Here is a 19,750-nt window from a genome sequence, read left to right as displayed (position 1 = left end):
TTGTCCACTCCTTCAGTTGACGTTGAAATGAAATATTAGTGGAAGAATGTTGCTTACATAATGCATTTACACCTTGGTCTGGGTTAGCATTCGAAGACTCATGTCATCTCAACCATGAAGTATTTTTTATTATCGTACATCGATGAGACGAAACGCATTTTCACTGCACCTCTCATCATGTGCCATGCTACGAGCTATACCGCGATGTATTTTACGGTCCAAAGCTGCAAGGCTGCCTTTCATAATAAGCCCACAGTCATTCAGAGCCTTTGCCTCAACAGTCACTCATGACACCCCCAAATTACAGCTTCGAGATTATCAAGAAGAATGCATAGACTCAGTTCTATCCTCTCTAAAGAACGGTCACAAAAGAGTCGGGATATCTCTAGCCACTGGTAGCGGTAAAACAGTAAGCGCATTTCTCTTACAACGAAAGCTCAGTCGATTGACATGAAGAAGGTCATATTCACACAACTCATTGATAGAATCGCAACAGCAAATGAGGACGCGCAACAGACACTGATATTGGCGCATCGCCGTGAGCTGGTGGAACAAGCAGCCAACCACTGTCAACGTGCGTATCCTGACAAGAGGATCGAGATCGAGATGGGCAATGTCCATGCAACGGGAACGGCAGATATCACAGTCGCCAGCGTACGAAGCATAACGTCACAAGGCCGTCTTAAGAAATTCGACCCGTCCCGCTTCAAACTTTTGCTGGTCGACGAAGCCCATCACATCGTCGCTCCAGGGTACCTCAAGACCCTTCGTCACTTTGGATTAGATGAGAAGCGACCTGACTCCCCAAATCTAGTTGGTGTCTCCGCCACGTTTTCACGTTTCGATGGAGTGAAACTGGGCGCAGCCATTGACGAAATTGTTTATCACAAAGATTATGTAGATATGATCTCTAAGAAGTGGCTGTCGGACGTCATTTTCACGACGGTTGAGTCCAAGGCAAACTTATCCGAAGTCAAGAAGGGGGCTTTCGGCGATTACCTCCCTTCAGATTTATCCAAGGCTGTCAACACCAGTGAGATCAACGATATAACAGTCCGCAGCTGGATGGCGAAAGCTCCAGGAAGAAAGTCAACACTTGTGTTTTGTGTTGACGTCGCCCATGTGGTGGAGCTGACAGATCGGTTCCGACAGCATGGCTTTGACGCGAGATACGTTACTGGAGAGACCCCCAAGATTGAAAGAGGCGAGACGTTGAACTCTTTTCGAAAAGGAGAGTTTCCAGTGCTGGTTAACTGCGGCGTTTTCACTGAAGGAACTGATATCCCAAATATCGACTGCATTATCCTCGCGAGGCCGACGAGGTCTCGCAACTTACTTGTTCAGATGATCGGTAGAGGAATGCGGTTGCACCCGGGAAAGAAGAACTGCCATATCATTGATCTGGTCTCGAGCTTGGACACTGGAATCGTGACTACACCAACGCTATTCGGTCTTGACCCTGATATCCTGGTTGAGAGGGCAACAGTGAATGACCTACGCAAGATCAAAGACACTGAGCATGTCATGACTCAAAAACCTTTGTCATACCAGACAACTCCCGGGCCTGGAGCCGATAGTGTCACATTCACAGACTATGACTCGGTTTTAGATCTTATCGCCGATACGTCTGGCGAGAAACATATCCGGGCCATAAGCAAGTATGCATGGGTTCAGGTCGGAGAAGAAAAGTTTGTCTTATCGTCACCGAGCGGTTCATATGTTCGAATCGAGCGGGCCAGTAAACAGCTTAACACAAAGGGGCCGCTTTACCGAGCCATAGAGGTACGAGCTCTACCGCCTGGCGTAGCCAAAGCACCATACGCAATGCCACGGGAGATTCTCACGGCAGCCACATTCACTGATGCCGTGCATGGAGCGGACAGTTTCGCGGCCAAGATGTTCCCCCACACATTTATTCACCGCTATCAGAGATGGCGGACACTGCCGCCTACACAGGGACAAGTTGATTTCATCAATAAGATGCGGGGAAAGGCGGAACCATTGAAGCTTGAAAACCTGGACAAGGGCAAGGCGGCGGACATGATCACAAAGCTCAAGCATGGCGCGCGTGGCCAGTTCGCGAGAATTGAGGCAGGACAGAGAAGGCAAGATAAACAGGCCCGGGTGGCCGAGGCTAAGAGACTTCGGGAGCAGGTCAAAGTAGGACCTGTGTCATCATAGTGCAGGAAATGAGCCACATGCAGCGGTGTCTGTGCTTGTGATTGTATGTATGAAGGCAAGGAAAGGAGGCGTGGAGTAAGTCATTATAGAACGTTTTCACATAGATAACTTTGGATAACGTTCTGACGTGCTAAATCTGATACACTGTACTCCCTGGCTTGACATGAAGTGAATAAATGAAATATGTCATATTTTACATAGAATACATAAAATGCAAGAGAGTGGCCATTCCACGTCACCCTTGTGAACCTTCAATCTCAATGGCAGACACATCAACCACCACGTCTTCCTCCTCAGTCTTGGTCTTCTCCAGCAGGGGCAACATTTCACCTCCACTCACCAACACAAGCTTGTTAGTATCCTCTCCATACCTCAAACCAACTGTAACTCCATCTAGCCCCATCTCTTGAGCCTTGATATTCCATAGCAGTTGCAGAACATCTCCCTCCTTAGAACAGCACACATAGCCTAGCGCCACATCCGCGGAGTGCATCTCGCCCTGCACACCCTTCGTGGCTGGTTTCTCACCCACCAGGAGGCCCAGGACATCATTGCCTCGCCATCCCGGAGGCGCTGCTGCCATGGCGCCCTTGAGCTCGCGAATGTACATTGGGCTTGCACTCCGAGCACCCGCTTTGCATTGGAGAACCACTTTGAAGGTTCGCGTCGTGGAGGGGAGTGTCCATAGCCCTAGAAGATCCATGCCACGGTCTGACTGCCCGCCAACGCGTTTGAGAAAGAAGCCATACTGGGATAGTGTATCGGCGACTGTGTATTCGTAATGGGTGCCTCTATAGACCGTAGATCTTTTGTTTAAGCTGACACGTTCCACGTATGATAAGAAGGAGTTGAGATCGGAGTGCTCCTTGGTCGGAGCATCAGGATATATTAATTCAAAGGGTTTTGGAGCCTTGGCTTTGCGCTTGCTCATCAGCCTTGCACCATTTATGGCGCGGCACCATTTTGTCGAATGATTTGCATGCCTTGAGACATTCAAAAAGCCTCGGAGCAAAATAGGCATTATTCATAGAATGTTGGCTGATGCATCAAACCTTTCCATCTTAAAACCATGGTTTATGGAGATTGAGCCAGAATATGCATTAAACGGGGTTACATATAACCCTGCCAGCGTTTTCCAAGTGCTATCATTCGAGCCGAGTGCATTATGAGAGATGATCAATTGTTCTCACTTAGAATAGCTACATTAGTCTTGAGTTTAGGATTATTTATCGGGGCATGATGAATGAAAAGCTTGAGGCTCCATGCCTTACGTTAACGGCCAAGCTGAGCAGAAACCACAGTCACTCGCAACCACAGGACTTGCTACGAACCAAAAGTTCGATAATTTATTCATTGTTGAATTCAATCGGTTTTGTTCTTAGACATATACTTAGTAACATATCCGATACTTTGACTAAGGTAGTCGACATGCAAAATCCCTGGCGCCAGCGCAGCGCAAGTTCCACTCATCATACAACATATCCAGCAATTATACAAAAATAGCCAATAAAACTAGTCTTCTTCACATGTCATAGCATATCGCCCTCTGCGTGGTCTTGCATACCTGGTGGGAATATACTATTAGCCAGGCGTGATGCCGGTTGAGGCGGTGGTTTCTCCCTGCTCCTCTCGTCTCGTGAACGGCTGCTTAGCCCACGTCTCATCCTCGACTGAGGTCTTCGTGTTGCAGGCTTGATCATATTTTCCAAGTAAAAGGCGCTTTCGGTATGCCCTGTGCCAGGCCTCTCATCATCAGCATCAGAGAAGCCCCCCATATACTCATCGTCAGAAACAATATCGCCCATCTGTGGTTGATAAGAGGCTGGAGCTGAGGGCGATGTGATGGATCTGGAATGCAGGCCTGGTCTGACAGTAGGAACTACCACACTGAAGGCGCCTGGATTCATAGTGTTCGAGCTTCCCTCCCTCGATAACCCTGGAGATCGATCAGAGAATCCATTTTGGAAGGAGGTATTGTTCGAGGCTTCATGAAGAATGGGCAGAATCTGCTCATCGTAAAGTTCCGCTCCAGGTTCGAAGGACTCTGGGGTATATTCGGTGATTGTTCTGGAAGACCTGCCATCATCATCCGTTGTAGGACTGGACGGCTCCTCGAAGAAATCGTCAAGGCTGTCCAGTTTGGTTGCAAGATCCCCTGGGTGAATGTCTCCGCGACCTTCATCAGACAGCATCGTTTCGGTTCGTTCTGGTGCGCCAAAGTAGTTGTATGGAAAGTCGTCGGCATGAAACTCAACATCGGGGGTGGGCGAAGTTTCGGTCAACATCCCTTCTGAGCCCTGGCAAGTATAGAAAGCGGCATGGATATTGGCCCGCGTAGCATCCGTCTTCTTCGCAGGCATAGGAATGGCCCATCCTGATGCCTCGGGTATTCCAAACAAACTCTGCGTACGCTCGTATTCCTTGCGTATCGCCCTCGAGGTTGGCCGTGTCATACTCATCCTCAAATGATGCTTGTCCATATGATTTCCAGACATGGTCATGATGTTGTCCAACACCTCAAGCGCCTCCATACAGAACTCTGTCTGTAGGAGCCGAAGAAGTGGGGAGATCAGATCGGATCCATGTCCAGCGAGCTCAGGCTTGCGCATGTCCACTTCAGGAATTGCGACACAAAGGATCCTCATGGTCTGAATCTTCACCCACGACAACGAGTTTGTGAGGAGCCCGGTTAGGAAAGTCACCATCTGGAAATCCATCTGCGGGAGATAGTATTCTCGTAAAGCTCCCCATAGATCAACAATGAAATCTTTGCTGCTGTCCTGTGGATTCCCCATTGCGAAATCTTCCAGAGCCTCAGCGATACCAGCCAAGCCTTGATTATCGGCTTCGTCCTGAAGAAGTCTTGCTGTCTGGATAACGCTTTCGTCCGAGGTGGGTCTCTCAAGTTCGTTCAAGAAACGGGGGAAGTTGGCCAGTAACGAGAAGAACAGACGGGACTCGTCGCCGACTAAGCCGTCGCTTGGTAGGTGTACCAACTTATCTATTGTGTCAAGAGTTGGTTGCCAACAAAGCGACGACCGCAAACCCTTGTGAAGTAGAGGCTGGATACCTTCGAATATCCCCTCCCAGCGAGACGGCTGGCCGTCAGCAAGTATTCGTCGCACATTTGGTGAGCTCAAATCCAATTTTGAAAGAAACTTATTGAGCATTTCAACCGCTTCCAAAAATTCCCGCTCGTTGATAGACTCTAAACAAGCACAAGTCGTCCAAAACAGTTGTGGGAAGTTAAGAAGATCTTCAGCATCAAGCTTGACAATGATGGTCTTCAAAGTCGTCAAGATTTCCATGGAAAAGGATTGGATTTCCGGGTCTTCATCAGCAATAGTATTGGACAATCGGGCAAGCATGTCTCCAAGCATTGACTGGTCCACAGACGTAAGAACGCATCTGAAGATTTGGAACGACCGGCAAGCAAGATGTCGAACTGGGCAGGATGTCGCCCAAGTAAGCGAAAGGCGTCCCCAATGCTCTTTGATTCCGGGGAAGGTCGTCTCAAAGGTTTTGATAACCTCTGTTGTAAGGAATTCCATACTTGGTGGCACTTTGCTATCGTGATCGTCAACCTTGCCGTTGCTATCCTCATATCCCCAGACCACAGAGCGATCGTGCCGACGAATCATGTCTATCAGATCTTCGATAGCTGTCTTGTCAACATCCTGAGTCTGCTCGTCTATCTGCGATATGACCACCTCATGGATGAGATGCACGAGCATCTCTCGTGCCTGCTCCTGAACCAACGGAGTGTAATGATCCCAAAGGACAGTGACGACCTGAAGAAGAAGCGGGACGTTTTCGTGGGTCAGGTGAACTGGAGATACCATTAAATCCACAAGTAAGATCAATGACAGTTGGCCGAGAGAAAACCCAGCTTGCTTGGTTCCAACTGGAAGAGCCTCTGCCAAGTTAGCACAGTAGGGCAGAAGATTAATGTCAGCTGGGGGCTCAACAGCATCTCGCTTCTCGTTCGGTACCATGGCTTTCGGGGTTATTTGCATAAGAAGGAATTCAACAACCTTGATGCCAGGCGTGCTGTTTGTTGTTGAGAGAAAAACGACAATTTGTTTAGCATACTCCACGAAATTCTGCTCCCGACGCTCAAGACATAACTGCATGATGAATTCGAGAACCAATCGAACGTTTCCTGGGTAAGGCCCAGTTGCAAGAGCCTGCCAAAGAGCTTGAACCTCATTATGCAGTGCGCCACTGGATTTGATAGTAATCTCGAGCAGGTTTGCAAGCAATACAAATGACTGTGCCGCAGGTCCACCGCTAGGGTCCAACTTTAACTCAATGGACTGAATCCAGGGCAACATGACTGCAACAACATTTCGCTGAGCCGCAGGTTGAAGATCCTTGAAATAAAGGGTGAATTCGGAGAAGATGTGGAATGCCAGTTCTGTGTGTTGCTTGGCAAGGCGTTTGGAGATTTCGAACTGTGCTAGTTTGTACACGGCCTGCGTTTTGTCTGAGATGCTGATGTCAAAGTCTTGAATCTTGGAATTTCTCTGTTGACGTGCCTCCAAGCTCCGAAGGACAGTAGAAGACTTGGACCGGATCTCGCTTTGATCATTGCCCAATGTGAACAGACACAAACCAAGGAGCTTCCAGAACGGACAAGGATAGTCAATATGATCCTGGAGAACTTGTGTGACCACGGTGAAGTAGCTTTCGAGAACTTTAGGGGCCTCAGCCAAATAGCAACGTGCAATGCAGTGCTCCATCAAGTAAGGAACCTCCTGATTGTGAACAATCAGGTTCTGGAGGGCTCTTCTGCCGATGACGTTCATCTTATCGCTTCCCGAGTTGAAAATAGAGTCGATCCAAGCAAGCATGCGTCGAACATCAAACTGAAGAACCACGTTACTCTCAGTTGTGACGCTAATTGGTCCGCCACATAAAGCAGCCATTGCACTGAGGGCTGCAGTCCGAAGGTTTCTCTTCTCTATCTCCATCGCAGCGGTAGCAGTGCCTCGCTCGCCCAAGGTCTGTTGGTCAATTAGCGATTGCCGCATGGTATCCTCTCGAGCACGGATCTGGTTCTGATTCGGCGAGAATCCGCACCAGTCCTCCATCAGCGAGAACGCCGATTTTCGGGATTCAAAAGTCATCCATCGGGACGGATCTTTGGTTCTGTTAATTCCTTCAAATAATGCTTCCATCAGTCCACAGTAATGGCGTCGGAGCTTCTGAAATTCCCAATCCATCTGGACTTCTCCGTCCATCAGGAATAGCTTTAGGTCCTTTGTATATGTCGTGAGAGTCGTTAAGAAAAACTCGCCGTTGTAAACTTCGGGGTCTCGAAGGAAATGCGCTGTTAACTTGAAAACATGAGTAATTTCCGTTCTGAGAAGATCCATCTTCCTGTTCCTCCTAGGATTGCTGTTTGTCCTCTGATGTATACGAGCCCGTGCCTCATCGTTGCATCGAGACACTTGGCCCTGAAGCTCCTCAAGAAGAGTCCGATAAATATGAATGTTGATGGACCCCATAGCAACAACAACAGCGTCCCGAACAGATGCGGAGGAGACGGACAGCATGGGAATGAGGTACTTGAACAACATCCGAGCCGTCACAATCTTATCCTTGGACGACGCTTTGGATGCCTTCCGGACGTGCTGAGGATCCTGAGCCGTTGGCAAAGCGCCTGGGTCTGCCAGTGTTGTGCAAGCAAAGATTAAATACAGCTTCCATTGCTCCACCATCACCTCGGGATGAGTTGTCGCAGATCGGGCCCCTAGCCTAGCACTTCCTGGTTCGTTGTTGTAGTACAAGCCCCTTGAAGGCTCGGAAAGGTACACGATTGGCTTGTACATCTGCAAAATACGATTGCAAATGAGATCGCGACAAATAGTAACTGTAAACGGACATTTTTCATAAGCCATGCGAATGAGCTTAGGGAAGATTTTAAACCACAAAGTGGTATCATAAGAGACATCACTGGCACAAAGCTCAACGAGAGCACCTTGGTTGTTGGCGTTTTGTAGACCCCGTTGCAGTCGGCTTCGTTCAGCAACAGATAGCTGCTCGTCGTTGAAATCCATGACCTTACTGGACTCGTTTTCAAGGATATCAATCAGTCTCATGGAATCCTTATCCTCAGAAGCTTCTTTCCCGAGGGCCTTGTCAAATTCAACAATCAAACGAAGAACAGTCACTGCAAAGTGACGAACTCGTCGTGATTGCGAACAGAGGAAAAACAATCCGTGGGCCTCGGCTTGGTCAACCTCCGCCCAGATACTAGATAGATCAAGCTTGATAGCTCTTTTATCAGAGGCATTAGCTTCAGGTTGGTCTGTAGCAGCATCGCGGGTCTTTTGTCTGATTTCCTCGATCCATATCTGTAGCAGTTCAACGTATAAGCGCAGAGTGTTCTCGATATGACTGTGGCCAAGCATTCCGCCATCAGACATTGTTGAGTATCGATCATCGAAGTTGAAGATGAAACGAGCGAATCCCATAGTGACTTGTTGAGCATGTGATTGTCTGGCAATGGCTTTCAAAGAATTGGCAGATGACTCTGCGATGTTATACTGCACGTGGGCTGTTCCCGTACAGAGCAAATTGATCAGAGAGTTGAAAGGTATGTCAACAGAAAGACAACGGGGTAACGCCTGAACAGCAACATGTAAGAGTTCATAAAACGCTTGTTTTTGATCCGCGGCACTCTGATGGTCGTCTTTGCGAGAGAAGGTAAAGGTCTCAGTTATAGGGGTTTTTGGCAAAGGGCTATTGAACTTCTCATCCAAGGCCGCTTGTCCACCAAAGGTATTGTCACAAATAATCGTGATTTTCCCAAGGATTTCACAGAACTTGAGATAGAAGTCTCGGACTCCGTCGCTCAATACGTGGGTTAAGACCGGGCGAGTGATGTACTCCTCCTTCGAATGCGCATCTGGTTGTGATAGCGGAGAGTTGCGGGCCGAAGACACAGCAGGGGAGACAGGAAACCGATCGGGAGTCGAACTCGAGTTTGGACTTTCAAAGAATTGCGGGAACGGAGGTCGCCCTTGTTCACCCTTCTCCAAATCCGACATTATGTATAGGAAAGCCCTGATGCCAACAACAACCCGGTCAGGGTCCAGTTGCTCAACTTTCAACTCTTTGTTAGAAGTAAAAAGTTCAGCATTGATAAGAGGAAACACAACATTCCTAAAGCAGTATTCAGGATATTTGAAGCCAACGATCCGAATGATCTGGATCAGAGGTTCAGTGCACGGAGTATCCGATGCAACTAAACTTCGCTTGGAAGATGGCAAAACAAGTTTCATGACCTCATCGATTTTGCGGAGGCTATTTTGGAAGGTCTCATTAGTTCGATACAGAAATGTCCATAACAAGCGAGAGATGACCTGAAGACAAAGGGGTTTAGTCATTCGATCCTTGACTTTAGTTTGTAAAGGCAATATCAACTGCAGCCATTGTGATCCAAAATTGTCTGGAGAGGATACACAAAGCAAAGTCGCAGTAAGAGGGAATGCGAAGTTCCAATGCCTCGGCTTCATAAACATTTGTGCGAGGCGAGGTCCGACAGCAGCGAGTACTTCCGCCCACTTTGGATGCATGAAATGGCTGTTGCTTGCCTTTGCGGCGATTGGAAGAAGAAGCATCTCTATCACTTGGCAGAAGGCTGTCTTGACTTTTTGGCCGTGAGATTTCTGGAACAGACGGCCAAGTGAGATGAGAAAGTCGCAGGATTGCTCCCAGGCCTCTTCGGGGGAGATCTTGAGCTTAAGGTGCTTCATGCCCCCCAAAACAAGCTCTACCTTTCCCTCTGCATCTCGACCGGAAGAGGAGGTTGGGCTTTTGACCACACGTTCTTGGAGAGAGCTGTCCAGGTCTTCAATGAACCTCCTGGTAACCCCACCAAAGTTGATTCCACTCATGTGTCCCAGCAATTGAGCAAAAAGGTTCCAATTGGCAAGTTTCAGAGGTGAAACCATTAACTGCTCAGTATCGGCGATCTTGAGTTGTCCGAATATAATACTTTCCAGCTTATCCTCCATTTCAGCGGTGATAGACGGCAAGTTGCTTTGACTGATGACTTCGAGGAGAACGCGACAAAGGATGTATATAGATACGGTCGACCGACGTTCAGCTTGTGCTACAAACTCTTGCCTTGCTGCGAGTGTTGGCGGACCACTTGGGAAAACAGAATCAGTACCTCCTTGGCCAGGTATCGCAGCTTGTACTGGTTCTGTATTTCTTCGAACAAGAGGTGCCCCCACCGCGGCATTCCGAGATTGCTGAAGATGACTGCGAGCTTCGTTGGCAGCATCACTTTTACTTTTTCTCCAGAGCATCATCGAGTCTACCAAGGCTTTCGGTTTCGGGCTAGCGATGTGGCCCAGGGCAACTATCAACTGATCGAACGATGGGTCAACACCGGGTCCGCATATTTGTTCAACATTGGGTTCGGGATCGAAAGGAACCGTGACGCATTCTGTCAACTTCTCCTCCGCCTGTGCAATAAACTATTTCAAGTTAGTTGTGGTAAGCATTTACACACTAAAGTTTGTACTGACTGAGGTGAACAAGACATGAAGCGCATATTCGCCAACCGTCTTTTGCTCATCCTTATGACGTGAAGAGTGAGAGTGATGGGGGGTATGATCGCGCCGAGATTTACTATGCATTCGTTCGAGCTTTCGCTGGGTCATGCCATATGCAGCATCAGAAGCATTAGGACGGTCCATAGGTGCAACATTTCCGGAGAGAGATGTAGGTGGCCGAGAAGGATAACTGGCGTCGCCATCGATACGGGTGGCCACTGATTGCATGTCTGAACGATCAAAGCCGACGCCAGCGGCTGCTATCATCTGCGGGCTGAGGGGACTGGAGCTGGTGCTGGCCAAGCTGCCATTTCTCGAGTGTTGAATGCCGTGGACAATCGAAGTTTGACGATGATGACCGTATGCGGCGCTCTTCGGGTCGATAATGCGCTCTACAACGCCGCCCAGAGGGCTCCTCGAATGAAGTCGTGGGGATGTCAAGGGCGGGTGCGTCTGGGGGATCTTTTCGGCGGACGATTCTCGTGAGTGCGCAAATCGATGGGCGACCGGCGATTCTGAAGCTACAGGGCGTAATGTTCTATCCCACTTCTTCTCATCATCATCTTCTTCTTCTTCTTCTTCCTCTTCGAGTCTAGGAACAGGCCGGGGAGAGAACCTGAGCGTATCCTGCAGGTGGTCCGGCAGCGGCTGCGACGGCACTATGGGTCACACAAGGGGGTTAGTGAACAAGAGATATATCTTTGCCAAATGTTTGAAGATGTTGGTGAAACGACAGCGGAGACGCCTAGAGCAGGGTCTACATGTAAGCACCGCCAACTCTGCTTAGATTGCAATTATAAATACAGAAGACCCCGCAAGGCTGAATTGTCTGGCTTTTCTTGGGGGACACTGGTGACGAAGGTATTCCCGCGATAGAGCCCAGATTTTAGAGGTGGTGCGGGAAGAGAGGGGTTGGTGTTGGTGTCAGGTACTGAACGTATTGGAGTGTGGACACCCCTTCTAGGGATTCGGACTTACCCATCCTCAAGTTCTATGTCGCAGTCCCATGATCTATGTTGATTCTTCAATCTCAGTGTCAGTATCGCAACTGAGCAAAAACAAAAGAAGGGAAAACGAGAAAGGCGAAGGATATTTACGGGTCTAAAGGGATGCAACTATGCATGTGCAGTACACGAGGGAGTCTTTTTGACAACAAAGACAAAGACCCAAGAGACCGACTGACTTTGACGGCTGGACCACACGCAATGACGCTACCGTCAGCTTGCCCATGTATTGGCCCGGCCCGCTGTATGGCTTGTCCGACAAGTCTTTACATAAAGAGGCTGTTATGGAGCCAAACGAACCCAGGGAGCTCTAACACATGGCACACATGGCAGTCCATTCGCAGTGTTCTTTTGGCCATATCCTTGCTATCTGCAAGGGCCATGGCCTATCAACGGAACTAAGATCAACCGACATGGGATGACGGGCCCTTGGGAGACAGCGCGCCACTTCTTGCCTGTCGATTGGCTTCTTGGAGAGGGGGCTTGGGTGATCCTCATGGCTCTAGGTTCGAGATCTTATCTGGGAGACATCAATTCACGAGAATGACTCGGCGAGGCTTGAAGTATGGATACTCCCCAATGCCAAAGCTGGTGGATTATCAGAACATACATATGTAAACGAGAGCACACCTGCACTTGTTAGCAAGGATCAACAGACCTAGATGCTCATCAGCGTAATAGCACTTGTTTCCTCCGCTGATCATTGTACCAGTGTGGAATTGCTTAAAAGATAACCCTTGAGTTAGCATAATGGATCTCCATGTCGTTCAATATCTCGCTACTTGTATAAGCACCGCACACAACTTCATCATGCGAAGGGATGGTATAAGCGAGGTTTCCATGAGTCAGGGACCTGTATACTCCGTATAGTATCTGTGATATCTCCGCTTCATCCTGGCAGCTCGCTTGCAGAACACGAAGGGTATAGACTACTCCGTACATTGAAGCACCATTCAAGAAGCTGATGCTAATTAGAACACGTCACATATTATCAAAAGGTGACCAGAAGAATATTTTAAGCAATGCGACCTGTTTGGTAGACCTGACCAACAAACCACAAGCGTTTGTTTATATAGTACCTGCATACGAAATTCGCAGAAATTCATGTGAAACATTCTTGTGTCATGGTTGTCGATGTCCCGCATTCCAATGGGTGATTGACTTTGAGCAACCAAATTGGCAATGGTACCCTAGGCTGTCTTGGTAGCAAAGGATGTGAAAGAAACAAAGGCAAGTGCCACATAGGAAGACTCATAAATAAGGCCCAAGCTTTCTATTGTTCTTATTCAAATACCTACATAGTAGCCTGCTGATAACAGCCACACCCGGATGTTGTGTTCGACTGTTTGTCTCTGGACTGCACAAGTTTTCTTCAATTTGAGGGGTCGAGGCATGTGCACTCGGCACTTCAACAAAGGAACCGCGGATCGAAACATCGGGATAGTTTCCGCAAAAGAATTCAGGGCGGAACTAAAGTCCAATGCTGCAAGGTGATTCGAAGATCTTGGGGTAAATTTTCTGGCTACATAAAGATGAGGAGCAGAATTAACGAAGATAGTTGATAATAGATGACCACGTGGAACAAAAACGCGGGGATGGAGAGAATGAATAGGCAATGCTATTGCTCGATATGCCGAGGCCAGTCAAGTCGGCCGGGAGTCGATGACGGGAAGTGCAAGATTCCGTGCAAATGGCGGCTTCATACCTATTGAGCGTGTTCGTTTTCGGAACCCCGCCGGCGCCGGCCGCAGTATCTCCTGATTCGACCGCCGTCACTTACCGTTTGATCTTCCGGGCGCCGGCTGCGAGGTCGCTCCATGGAAAGGAAGTGGAAAACACATATCAAGTTCCGAGTTTCCTTGTCTTCTTTATTGTTCTATTCCCTTCTGGCTTTTGAGGCGTCTGTGCGGTCCAAGTAATCCAGCCCAGGACGTCTTTCTTTTCACGGCAAAGAATCACCAACTCGACAGTGAATGAGACACTTTTACCATTTCGAAAGCGACTCTGGCCTGAACCCCTGCAATCCCGCAATTGAGCCCCAACAACAAGAACCCCGGCTTTAACGGTTCAATCCGAGCCAACAACCGAGCGAGATAAAGACCACTGTGGCATTCCGTCGCTGTTCTGAGTAGCACACACCTTTACCCTTTTGAGGAGGTTTCGTTTCACCCTGCTTCGGGTAGGTATTTCCATAATAGCTACGAGTTAAAAAGAGTTGGATTTTGGCCGCTGAGTAGATGGGTTTACGTGGCCAAAGTTCATGATTAGTGCTGATCCTTTAAATTGTAAGTGCGGTCCAGCGATCTCAGCTCGCACGATAAAGGATCATCAGGTCATCTCCAACTTTAGCGCGAATTTGTTACTGACTCTCTTTCTAGACACTTCACGCCGTAGCCCACTTTCCTCCTCCTCCTCCTCCTCCCCCGCCTCCTTTCCGGCCGATGAGTATTGGGACAAAAACGTTGAAATCTCGTTGAAGCTCGGCAGATCCTGATTTTGTCACCCGCATCGTTGTGTTTGCTGGCTCTGTACCTCTTGACCACGAATTCGCCCCAGCGCTTTCGTAGCCATCATGGCTGAACTCGACACTCTGGACATCGTCGTCCTCGGCGTTATCTTCCTCGGAACGGTTGCATACTTTACAAAGGGCAAGTTATGGGGTGTTACCAAGGACCCCTATGCGAATGGCTTCGCTGCCGGCGGCGCTGCTAAGCCGGGTCGCACGAGGAACATCGTTGAGGCAATGGAAGAATCCGGCAAGAACTGTGTTGTCTTCTATGGTTCTCAGACCGGTACTGCTGAAGATTATGCTTCTCGCCTCGCCAAGGAGGGTAAGAGTCGATTTGGATTAAACACTATGATTGCCGATCTTGAGGACTACGATTTCGACAACCTGGATACCGTCCCAAGTGACAACATCGTCATGTTCGTTCTCGCAACTTATGGTGAAGGCGAGCCTACCGATAACGCGGTCGACTTCTATGAGTTCATTACCGGCGAGGATGCCAGCTTCAATGAAGGCAATGATCCTCCGCTGGGCAACCTCAACTACGTTGCTTTTGGTCTTGGAAACAACACTTATGAGCACTACAACTCTATGGTCCGCAATGTCAACAAGGCTCTCGAGAAACTTGGCGCTCACCGCATTGGTGAAGCTGGTGAGGGTGATGATGGTGCTGGTACCATGGAAGAGGATTTCTTGGCTTGGAAGGATCCCATGTGGGAAGCCCTTGCTAATAAAATGGGACTGGAAGAGCGTGAAGCCGTCTACGAGCCCATCTTTGCCATTAACGAACGCGACGACCTGACTCCTGAAGCCAATGAAGTGTATCTCGGTGAGCCCAACAAGCTTCACCTCGAAGGCACCGCCAAGGGACCATTCAACTCTCACAACCCCTACATTGCCCCTATCGCTGAATCTTACGAGTTGTTCTCCGCCAAGGACAGAAACTGCCTCCACATGGAAGTTGACATCAGCGGTTCTAACCTCAAGTACGAGACTGGAGACCATATTGCTATCTGGCCTACCAACCCTGGTGAGGAGGTCAACAAATTCCTGGATATTCTCGACCTCTCCGGCAAGCAGCACAGCGTTGTCACTGTCAAGGCTCTCGAGCCAACCGCCAAGGTTCCTTTTCCCAACCCTACAACCTACGATGCCATTCTGCGATACCACCTCGAGATCTGCGCTCCTGTTTCGCGTCAATTCGTCTCTACTCTCGCCGCATTCGCTCCCAACGATGATATCAAGGCTGAGATGAACCGCCTTGGTAGCGACAAGGATTATTTCCACGAGAAGACTGGTCCGCATTACTACAACATTGCCCGTTTCCTCGCCAGCGTCAGCAAGGGCGAGAAGTGGACCAAAATCCCCTTCTCTGCCTTCATCGAGGGTCTCACCAAGCTCCAGCCCCGTTACTATTCTATTTCTTCCTCGTCTCTGGTTCAGCCCAAGAAGATCTCCATCACTGCCGTCGTTGAGTCCCAGCAGATTCCTGGCCGAGATGATCCTTTCCGTGGTGTTGCCACAAACTATCTTTTTGCCCTAAAGCAAAAGCAGAACGGCGACCCCAACCCTGCACCTTTCGGTCAGAGCTACGAGCTTACAGGCCCCCGCAACAAGTATGATGGCATCCACGTTCCTGTCCATGTTCGTCACTCCAACTTCAAGCTTCCCTCGGACCCTGGTAAGCCTATCATCATGATCGGTCCTGGTACTGGTGTCGCTCCCTTCCGCGGATTCGTTCAGGAGCGTGCTAAGCAAGCCCGTGATGGTGTTGAGGTTGGAAAGACACTCTTATTCTTTGGTTGCCGAAAGTCAACAGAGGATTTCATGTACCAGAAGGAGTGGCAGGTAAGATAACATAGAATTCAAACATTCGAGGTTTATACTGACTGTTCCAGGAATACAAGGAGGCTCTTGGCGATAAGTTTGAGATGATCACCGCCTTTTCTCGAGAGGGCTCCAAGAAGGTTTATGTCCAGCACCGACTTAAGGAGCGATCCAAGGAGGTCAGCGACCTGCTCTCCCAGAAGGCTTATTTCTATGTCTGCGGTGATGCAGCCCACATGGCCCGTGAGGTCAATACCGTCTTGGCACAAATCATTGCCGAGGGACGTGGGGTCTCTGAGGCCAAGGGCGAGGAGATCGTGAAGAACATGAGGTCAGCGAACCAATACCAGGTATGTAATGGCTTTGTTACTCCCTTTCTACTGCAAGGAAACCGCATATGCTAACTCAGAATTACAGGAGGATGTTTGGTCATAGAAAATGGGGCGAATGGCATACTAAATTTAAAGTCAAGTCATCAGCGGCGATGACTCTTCAGGTTTCATGGTTGGTGTTCTGCTCTACTGCGATTATGTCCGTGGTGGTGATATTTGACGAGCATACGAAGTAGAATGGAGGCTTTTCTTGCGGCAAATTAGAGGGATGGTGTTAGGATGGCTTGGTACATTACGGTATATGATTTGCGGCATCTACATTGTTGTCATCGTTTGTAACCTGTCCGAGAGAGCGTTGGTTATCTGCGTCGTAACAGCCTTTCTGCCACTTAGACACGGACTTGCCGACAGAAGCAAGTTTGTAAATCATCACCTCATGCTACCTTAGTAAGACGAACCAAGTATAAGATGTAAAGAATCAAAACGCCATGTTTGAAATATTGTCCAGTGCTGTTGTTAAGTATACGATGATGAGCGAAATGAAGACGATCGTCCCAATTCATCGTTTGCTATGCGCAAACCGCCCCAACGTGGAGTCTACCCTGCACCACAGTGTGTATTTGGCTGCTGACACCACTCATTGATGCGCTTGGAATTTTCTCCCCCTTGCATATTGCCATCGTAAAACTCATCTCTTTCCGTCAATATACATGAACGCTAGTCACTATGTAGTCGATTCTCATTCGACGTAAGATCCAACAACCCGGTACCAGGAAACTGGTACTATGTTGTGGCTTTGGAGAATATCACGAAACCATGTTACAAGGGCCAAGCATTTGAGCAATTGAAGGAGATGCTTCATCAGATGAACTATACTATGGGTACGGTAAGATATTTAATGGTCGAAAATAGGAATCAAAGAGAAATACGCATCTCTTACCTAGGCGGAAAGCCTAGATGAACCGTAAGATGCCATTTCCACAACGAGGCCGTTTTGTTTGGAAGGCCTCAAAATCGGACAGCCACACAAGTGGAGATGAACGGCTCGAGCAGGAAGCGGAGAGAATTCAAGTACACAGACTCCTGTTGGCCACAAGATTATTATGGAGCATTGCAGGGAAGCCGATAATTATACTCATATTCTTGAACGAACGAATCTGATCCTGACTACGACAACGTATGACGAAATTCTAGCCAGAACTTCAATCAAGAACACTCTAGCAGATAATCGAGATAGAAAAGACCAATTATTACCTGCTTTACAATCCACATGAATCTAAGTTCTTTTATTTATTTTACATACATACATCTTCAGAAATTCAAGCTCTTTGGCTCGCTAGTTTGCAAAATTACCCAAGGAATTTTATGAGTCTTAGTTGTTCTAGGGGCTGCAGAATCTGGATTCATAGGATGGCAACATAAAGAAAGAAAAAAAGTCGAGATATTCACTTTACAGCAAGTAGCCGCCCCGGGTATTGATTCAAAATATGGCCTGTCTGAGAATTGACCAAAAAGAAAGCCATCAAACGCATGGACAGCCCATACAAGACAAGCCGAGCGGTTGATGCAGGTGCAAACTGCAATAATACAAAAGAGCACATGAAAAGCAATATGTTCTCACAAACCAAGCATACTAGACAAGTCAGGAGCTAGGAAGCTGATACTCGAATACAACCAAGGATTAGAAAGCATCACGAACATGCAGCTTACAGTGACATGCATACTTAGTCGTTCATGGAATGGGATGGCGAACATGCACGCCTGGTCTGACAAGATCTTGCATATTTTCTACGAATCGGAGCGCGAGACTTTAGGAAAATGAGCACCAAAGAGACCGATATGTGAGCTCGAACGAGCAGCCGGGAAACAGTTGGGTTGGTTCGTGTGAGAGATCTGTTTGTCGCTATGAGCCATGCACAAAATACCTGCCTAGAGGAATACGGAAGACACTCTTATAAATAGACATCTTGTACACTCCCCAATGTAAGTGTCTGCGTTCTTCAGCTGGGATCCAAGCCATCTCTCAGCATACCTACCTACCTATACAAGAAAGGGCTTCAGATCCAGAGCATTTCAGCTACCAATCTAGATACTGACTGACCTTAGAACATATTGACTTTCCGTAACAAGTCTCATTACTTCTGCGTGTTTACGACCTGGGATACATCTACGAAAGACTTACGTTGACTACACTAAAAACCGACTTTAGGAACCCACGCAGGTATGCTGCTTTGATTGAAATTGCTTTCCATCGGTCACCACAATAGCCTTCCTATTCATTGTCATTTCACTGGCTTTGATTTCGGTCTTCTTGGATTCTTACCTAGCTTCATGGACTTCGACATTGCGTTTCCTGATGCTCTCGATGCTGTTCATGCTGATATCTGGATAGGCAGCATCGGTTCTCGCACGAATATCACCACTGCCCAAGTATCCATCGCTCTGGTTCGCATTTGACAGCAGCACAATAGACAGACAACGTGTTTATCACTGCAGATATTCTCAACCATACTACGCAAGGTACATAATTATTCTGATTCTTACCCTTGATACCCCTTTTCATTGTCTAATCCCGAGGTACTTACATAATATTGACAAGCTCCCGTCGTTCTACAAACTTGGGAGGTGCTTCCTTCCAATATCATTCATTGTTCGGAAGTGGCAGGCAGGACCTCGCTTTGCAGCCCTTGCCAGCTACAACAAATAATTCACCTTCTTACCTAAGATTGACACTGTCAGGAATCCTGAGGCTGTCACAGGGTCCGCATTGAATTTCTCTTGTTCCTCTTCTTCTTCTTATTCCTCCCCATTGTTCAATATTCATCCAAACATCTTTCACCCGACCTTGTCACTCAACATCAACAGTGCTTTGACAACATTTTTTTGCCCGGACATAGGTTTTACTGATAGCATCATTCTTGCCTCTTTCTCAACAGCAGAAGGTCCTTCCTCTTTCATCAGTATACCTCTTTCCGACATCATCATTTTTGTGCACTATTAGGTAGGTGCTTGCTTCATCCTTTCTCTTCCTCTACTTCCCCCTATATCTTCCCTCCTCTCCTCTCATCCTCTCTTTGTCTTCTTCATCTTCTTTTCACAGACCTCATTCGACACTCCTCATACCTCCAATCTCTTCTGTACTCCATCTTGCACGCTACCGTGGTTAATTTACTTACCCTCGCTTCATCTCAGTCTTGGTACCCCAGAGTTCGTCATCATCGGCTTGTTTGAGCCTACTTTGTCCATCAACTGCTTGATCATCATTCAAGCCCTCGAGGTATGTTTGTTGCAGATCTTTGCCCTAGTCACTCTGTTCTCACACATTCACTC

At 48.1% G+C, this 19,750-nt stretch overlaps 4 protein-coding genes across 9 annotated transcripts; 2 read left to right on the top strand and 2 right to left on the bottom strand.

Moving 5' to 3' along the window:
- Window positions 1-119: 119 nt before the first annotated feature.
- Window positions 120-2,338, top strand: FVEG_06402 (hypothetical protein). 2 transcript variants are annotated; one of them, XM_018894779.1, is made up of 2 exons: window positions 120-409; window positions 486-2,338. In XM_018894779.1, exon 2 carries the CDS (start codon window positions 607-609, stop codon window positions 2,179-2,181), a length of 1,575 nt encoding a protein of 524 aa, XP_018751908.1. In that variant the 5' UTR covers window positions 120-409; window positions 486-606; the 3' UTR covers window positions 2,182-2,338. The 2 variants fall into 2 exon arrangements, with proteins under 2 accessions (XP_018751908.1, XP_018751907.1); XM_018894778.1 differs by having other exon boundaries at window positions 460-2,338.
- On the bottom strand, window positions 2,279-3,281 carry FVEG_15851 (hypothetical protein). Its single transcript, XM_018905077.1, has one exon. It carries the CDS (start codon window positions 3,200-3,202, stop codon window positions 2,417-2,419), a length of 786 nt encoding a protein of 261 aa, XP_018751906.1. The 5' UTR covers window positions 3,203-3,281; the 3' UTR covers window positions 2,279-2,416.
- A 97-nt stretch (window positions 3,282-3,378) lies between these two features.
- On the bottom strand, window positions 3,379-11,938 carry FVEG_06401 (hypothetical protein). Of its 4 annotated transcripts, none has more exons than XM_018894777.1 (4): window positions 11,849-11,918; window positions 11,730-11,773; window positions 10,725-11,496; window positions 3,517-10,673 (listed from the first exon to the last, which is right to left on the bottom strand). In XM_018894777.1, exons 3-4 carry the CDS (start codon window positions 11,016-11,018, stop codon window positions 3,711-3,713), a joined length of 7,257 nt encoding a protein of 2,418 aa, XP_018751905.1. In that variant the 5' UTR covers window positions 11,019-11,496; window positions 11,730-11,773; window positions 11,849-11,918; the 3' UTR covers window positions 3,517-3,710. The 4 variants fall into 4 exon arrangements, with proteins under 4 accessions (XP_018751904.1, XP_018751902.1, XP_018751905.1 ...); XM_018894775.1 differs by having other exon boundaries at window positions 10,725-11,410; XM_018894774.1 differs by having other exon boundaries at window positions 3,410-10,673; window positions 10,725-11,410; window positions 11,730-11,938.
- Window positions 11,939-13,555: 1,617 nt separating this feature from the next.
- FVEG_06400 (NADPH-cytochrome P450 reductase) lies at window positions 13,556-16,928 on the top strand. 2 transcript variants are annotated; one of them, XM_018894772.1, is made up of 4 exons: window positions 13,556-14,040; window positions 14,134-16,109; window positions 16,160-16,438; window positions 16,506-16,928. In XM_018894772.1, exons 2-4 carry the CDS (start codon window positions 14,328-14,330, stop codon window positions 16,521-16,523), a joined length of 2,079 nt encoding a protein of 692 aa, XP_018751900.1. In that variant the 5' UTR covers window positions 13,556-14,040; window positions 14,134-14,327; the 3' UTR covers window positions 16,524-16,928. The 2 variants fall into 2 exon arrangements, with proteins under 2 accessions (XP_018751900.1, XP_018751901.1); XM_018894773.1 differs by having other exon boundaries at window positions 13,653-13,934; window positions 16,506-16,909.
- Window positions 16,929-19,750: the final 2,822 nt, after the last annotated feature.

The sequence above is a fragment of the Fusarium verticillioides genome, chromosome 2 (assembly GCF_000149555.1).
Source record: "Fusarium verticillioides 7600 chromosome 2, whole genome shotgun sequence".
In the NCBI taxonomy this organism is placed as follows: Eukaryota; Fungi; Ascomycota; class Sordariomycetes; order Hypocreales; family Nectriaceae; genus Fusarium; species Fusarium verticillioides.
The sequence above is the reverse complement of the archived record's forward strand: the minus strand, read 5'-3'. Positions and strand labels throughout refer to the sequence as shown.

What these genes read in the sequence shown, in the direction of transcription:
- FVEG_06402 (XM_018894778.1), top strand. Translation starts at nt 143, where the DNA reads ATGAGACGAAACGCATTTTCACTGCACCTCTCATCATGTGCCATGCTA. An exon ending in CCACTGGTAGCGGTAAAACA is followed by an intron (nt 410 to 459) that starts GTAAGCGCATTT and finishes GACATGAAGAAG; the next exon opens with GTCATATTCACACAACTCAT.
- FVEG_15851 (XM_018905077.1), bottom strand. Translation starts at nt 3,202, where the DNA reads ATGCCTATTTTGCTCCGAGGCTTTTTGAATGTCTCAAGGCATGCAAAT.
- FVEG_06401 (XM_018894774.1), bottom strand. An exon ending in TTCATGTCTTGTTCACCTCA is followed by an intron (nt 10,674 to 10,724) that starts GTCAGTACAAAC and finishes AACTTGAAATAG; the next exon opens with TTTATTGCACAGGCGGAGGA.
- FVEG_06400 (XM_018894772.1), top strand. Translation starts at nt 14,328, where the DNA reads ATGGCTGAACTCGACACTCTGGACATCGTCGTCCTCGGCGTTATCTTC. An exon ending in TGTACCAGAAGGAGTGGCAG is followed by an intron (nt 16,110 to 16,159) that starts GTAAGATAACAT and finishes TGACTGTTCCAG; the next exon opens with GAATACAAGGAGGCTCTTGG.